This window comes from Oryza sativa, chromosome 10 (assembly GCF_034140825.1).
Source record: "Oryza sativa Japonica Group chromosome 10, ASM3414082v1".
Lineage (NCBI taxonomy): Eukaryota > Viridiplantae > Streptophyta > Magnoliopsida > Poales > Poaceae > Oryza > Oryza sativa.
Window position 1 is genome coordinate 21,945,387 of NC_089044.1, and position 5,369 is coordinate 21,950,755.

At 46.3% G+C, this 5,369-nt stretch overlaps 1 protein-coding gene across 1 annotated transcript; it reads left to right on the plus strand.

Annotated features, from left to right (window-relative positions):
• Window positions 1-454: 454 nt before the first annotated feature.
• On the plus strand, window positions 455-3,479 carry LOC4349273 (uncharacterized). Its single transcript, XM_015759406.3, has 5 exons — window positions 455-651; window positions 1,227-1,478; window positions 1,566-1,709; window positions 1,819-2,538; window positions 3,000-3,479. The coding sequence occupies exons 1-5, from the start codon at window positions 535-537 to the stop codon at window positions 3,264-3,266; spliced, it is 1,500 nt and encodes a 499-aa protein (XP_015614892.1). The 5' UTR covers window positions 455-534; the 3' UTR covers window positions 3,267-3,479.
• Window positions 3,480-5,369: the final 1,890 nt, after the last annotated feature.

Consider the following 5,369-nt stretch of genomic DNA (forward strand, 5'->3'; position numbering starts at 1 on the left):
AGATTGGATAATTAGTTTAGGAGAAAAATCGTTTATTTAAAGTAGGAGTGGCGGGAGGCGCGGGCACTCGAGGCGTCCGATTTTTTCTTCTGTCGTCGGGCGCCCAGCATTCCCGAACGATAAAATACTAGAAAATTCGGCCCAGTATAGATCATCAGTATAGGAAGACTGGGCCAAATTTATAATTGTAATGGACCGTTACCAACGGCAGCGACCCAAAACCGGCCCATCGTCCATCGATAAAATTTCCAACGGAAGCGGCCGACCACTGGATCGGATTAGTTCAGCGGCCCTCTCTCACTGCAGTCTCGGTCGGTGAGGGGGCCCACGTGTCATCAGCACACATGTCAACAGCTGACAGCCGAAGCCTCAAGTGGGGCCCAGTGTCAGGCGAGGCGACACGTATACGCGCGACCTTAGCGGTTAACCTCCCGGTAGCATCACCTCCAATCTTACTCCCTCCTCCTCCCCCACCACTGCCTCCGGCGATTTCCTCCTCCTCCCCGTTCTCGAAGCTTCTTCGCCCTCGCCGCCATGCGCCGCCCGTGGAAGCACCCGACGAAGGCCAGGCACGGCGCCGCTGACCTCTGCCTCCGCGAGGTCGGCCTCCTCCTCCCCCGCCGCTTCGCCCGCCGCGCGGCCGCCTCCGAGGTGCGTGCCCCTCCCCCCTCGATCTCTCTCTCTCTCTCTCCCCCTACCTCACGACGATTGGATCGGATCGGTAGCGAGGGCTAAAGGATCGGGGCGATCGGGATGGGGTTTGCGCGCTCGCCGGTTGCTGGATCGAGGCGTGATGAATCGTGTGCTTTTTGTGTTGTTGCGTGTTTGATGATGATGCTTGGGCGGGTGTTGGGTTAGCTAGGAATAGTGTTGGGGTAGGGCGGATGCGGATGCGGAGCGAGCACCGGTGATGGTGGGCGATGCGATTCGGTATCGGGGGATTCGGTTCGTTCTATACTGGTTGGGTTGATGCCGATTACTCGCTAGATTGGTCTCGCGAGCAAGCATGGTTGATGTCGATTACTCGTTAGATTGGTCTCGAGAGTATTTGGTTGCAGATGGTGGGAATGAATCTCTTAGCACAGGGCGTTTAGCCATCTAGAACTTTCGATTGGCAACTTAATGGGTCTGGACTGAACAGCTTGATCTGAACTACCTGTTACCATGATCGTTAACTAATGGGCAGAATTAAAGAATAATGCTAATGTAATTGTTGGCATGTACAGGATCTTGTAATGCGCCTGCAGGTTCACAGGAAGCTCAACAGGCATACAGGCTGCGTGAACACGGTAGGCTTCAACGCGGATGGCGATACCCTCATATCGGGGTCCGATGACCAGATGGTGATGCTGTGGGACTGGGACACTGGTGCAATCAAATTACAGTTTCCTTCAGGCCATAGCAACAATGTGTTCCAAGCCCGTTTCATGCCATACACGAACGATCAAACCATTGTCACTTGTGCTGCTGATGGAGAGGTTAATGGACGTATTGTGTTGTTTTGATCTTTTGATATAAATTACATTTTAGATATTTCAGATGTAATCATGTGTTACTGCAAACAGGTGAGACTTGCCAAGATAGGGGATGGTGGAGATGTACCTACTACATTGCTAGGCGATCATGATGGAAGGGCTCACAAGTTGGCCATTGAGCCTGGCAGTCCTTATATTTTCTATAGCTGCGGCGAAGATGGGCTTGTTCAACATGTAGGGAACCACGGACCCCCTCCCTCCTTCACAAATGCTCATTTTCAGCTATGTATAAAATGCAAATGAATTTCTTACTGTATAACTAGCCACTTCCCTTCTTGTGCAGTTTGATTTGAGGACAAATACAGCCACAAAATTATTTCAGTGCAGAAACTCTTTGAGTAAATCAGGACACTCTTCCAATATTCATCTTAATGCAATCACAATAGATCCGAGGAATCCAAATCTTCTTGCAGTTGGAGGAAGCAATTGTTATGCTCGTGTCTATGACATCCGCAAATACAAATGGGATGGATCTTCTGATTACCCATCTGACTGCTACTGTCCACCACATCTTATTGGCAATAGATTTGTTGGAATAACAGGCTTAGCATTCTCTCACCAGAGTGAGTTGCTTATATCTTACAACAATGAGAATATTTATCTCTTCCCTAAAAATGGAGGACTGGGACCAGACCCAAAGTCATCTGTCAAGATTGAAGCCAACAAAGGGTCCAAATCAACAATAGTTTCATCTGGAGAAGATGTTGATCGACCTGCACCACTGATGTATGCTGGACATCGCAATTGTGAGACTGTCAAGGGAGTGACATTCATTGGGCCAAATCATGAATATGTCGCCAGTGGGTCAGACTGTGGGCGATTATTTATTTGGAGAAAGAAAGATGGGAAGTTTTTGCGGGCAATGGAGGGTGATGAATGTGTTGTAAACTGTATTGAGCCCCATCCGCACACTATGACAATTGCAAGCAGCGGAATCGATAATGACGTAAAGATATGGACTCCCTCTGCCACTGAGCGAGCACCAGTGGTAAACATTGAGGAGGTACTATTGGAGCACCAGCTATCTCTGCTTGTCATCTCAACTTACATCAACATATTATGCATTTCTCTATCCTTTATGTTATATTATTTTGATAATTTGCCAATAAACAGTTGTGCTTTCCATATTGTGCGCTGAATAGGCACATAATGACCAGCTGTTTGCAAACAAAATCTAACTGTTACATTGTCTATAGGAACTAGGAAGCAGTTCCACATCAGTGCCTTCACCCCTCTTGACAATTCATCTATTGATCTTTTTTAGGACTGTTGATATTGACAACACCAATGACATTGAAAGTGTTCAATATTCATATCGATAAAAAAGAGTGAAAATACCAGTGTTATTGCACTGTAGTATCAAATTGAACTTCTCTATGATCATGTCTTTATTTTTTTTTCTCAATATGCTTTAGCCTTATTATTACGTTAATGCTGATGTTTCACATATTTTCTTTCTTCCAGTTGAAGCCTCGTAAAAGAAGAACAAAACTCTGGCACTTTTCTCTACCAGAGGAATTGATCTTTCATGTTCTGGCATCACGACGCAGACAGCAAGCAGCTGGAGATGATGATTCATCTGAGGATCTTGAGGACAGCACAGGATTGCTTAATCTTGTACTCCGAGCTGCGGAGAGAGACGTGCTATCTGATGAGGATGAAGAATCCTCCGAGGACTCTGGAGATTGTAGTCTCAACTTATCTATGGCTCAACCCTGGAAACATTGCTAAATTGTACATATACAGTGATGTTTTATCCTGTTTTCATGGACGTGTGTTTTTCAGTTAGCGGTGTATGAGTGCCAGATGTTCCTGATCTATCTCCATCATCTCCACTCCCGCCCATTGATCCAGTGAACAAACTAGCACGTACAGAGAATTCAGATTCTCTTCAAGCATATGTCAAGTGTAAATAAGTTCACATAAATAAGCAGACATACAATACATAATCATGTCTATAACATCTGTTCAGTTAGTGAGCCTACTGCTGCAAAGCCAGCACAAGCTAGGCTGAAACCTTCGATACTGAAAAGGTGAGTTTCTGATAGCAACCAGGTTGTGAGGCCAATGGGAGACCAATTTTTCCCACAGAAATCTTTGGCTAAGCTTTTGATTATTTTTTTTTCACGAACGCGTAAAATAATTGCACGTTAACATATTAGAAGGAAAAGAGATTTTGTTACACAACACAACCAGCCAAACCGGTTTATGCTAGGGGTTTATGCTAGGGAAAGGGAGAAATCGCAAAATAAAAAAACTGTAGCTGTAACTACGGCGGCTAAATGTAACTCCGATCAGCTTTTGATTAACCGAATTGCCCATATGCTCAGTTGCCCACCAACTATTTGGTCAAGTAAATTGAAGTGGAAGGTAGCAGCGGATTGGTCAATAGGGATCGATATGCGACAGGTTCTTCAATTATGCAAAGGCATAAATATTCAGTTGCCCGCGCCGCGACGAAGGCTACAAATATAACCAGCTGCGAATCATTACACGAGAGAAGGGACGCGCGCGGCGCCGTGAGAGCACGTAGGTAGAGTTTGAGTCTGATCATTGAGCTGAGCAGCCATGTGGAATCAAAATAATCCCCCATTGATTCCACATTTTGATCGAACCCCCTCCGTTGACCGAATTTGTTCGTTGCTCCTGTGATTTGTTTAGCGGGAGAAAAACTGCAATGTCAACCGATGTTTTACCGAACGAACAATCGAATCAAGAAACGCTCGATATATATATATGGAACTAGCAATGCGCCATTGTCGATGACACCACCAAATCCAATGCAAGGCTGCTTCCCTTTCAGGAGTACTCATCGTCGGCAACCGCTTCGTCACGGCGGCGGCGGCGGCGTGACCGTCGTCGTGTCCCGCGGCGGCGGCGGCGGCGGCGCCGCCCGCGTCAAGATCGTCGTGGGCGAGGACGAGCTGGACCGCATCGCCGCCGGCGTCACGCGGAGGCAATGCGCGGTTGGGTCGCCGGAGCTCCTGCAGCAGCAGGCGAGGGCGACCGAGGTGGCGGCGGCCCCGATGCCGATGCGGCGGCCGGAGTCGGAGGGTGGCGCGCTCGTGGCCGGCCGGCGCGGCGAGTGGCAGCCTGCGCTGGATGGCATACCGGAGGAAGCGTAAGAGTGAGGAGGGAGAGTTTAAGCCTCCGACGTATTGATTGCTCGTTGATTAATTTGTGTAATTAATCAAGGAGAGGAGGCGTTAATCAGCTTTCAGGTTGGATATTTACAAATTACAATGGCTGCTTTGATGGAAGTGCTGCTGCTTTGCACTCCTGAATAATCCCAGATGACTAGCTTTTGTGTCTTCTTTCTTATGTCAAGTGTGTTCCCATTTTACTTGAAAGAGAGTCATAACTCCTCTTTTCAAAGTACTCCCTCCGTCTCGTAATCTTGGAGTGATGTGATATATCCTAGTTCATATCTTGGTTTAATGTGATGTATCACATTGCTCTAAAATCTTTTATATCACGGGATGAAGGGAGTAGTCGATGCTCTCGCGTGTTACAGCGGGCCGTTAGAACCCATTTACAAAGAAACATGGATTTAACGGTTGATTTACATCTCATGGACATGTCGATATAATGGTTGTTGTAGTTTGATGACGTGACTAAACGGGTTGTAACTATTACATAAATATATCGGAATGTCCAGTTAAATGAATAAAATAAAAAGATTTCAGCCTCTCTTTATTTTATTTATTTGTTGTTCTTTTTTAAAAGGAGTTTTATTTTTTTCCAAAAATAAAAGAATTTAGTTTTTTTATTCTGGGAACTTTTAAGTAATGTTACTTAAACCACAAGGCCTAGGGCCTGTTCACTTTGATGCCA

Coding starts and splice junctions, on each gene's coding strand:
- LOC4349273 (XM_015759406.3), top strand. CDS start 535: ATGCGCCGCCCGTGGAAGCACCCGACGAAGGCCAGGCACGGCGCCGCT. Junction 1,479..1,565: donor CTTGTGCTGCTGATGGAGAG/GTTAATGGACGT, acceptor TACTGCAAACAG/GTGAGACTTGCCAAGATAGG. Junction 2,539..2,999: donor CAGTGGTAAACATTGAGGAG/GTACTATTGGAG, acceptor TCTTTCTTCCAG/TTGAAGCCTCGTAAAAGAAG.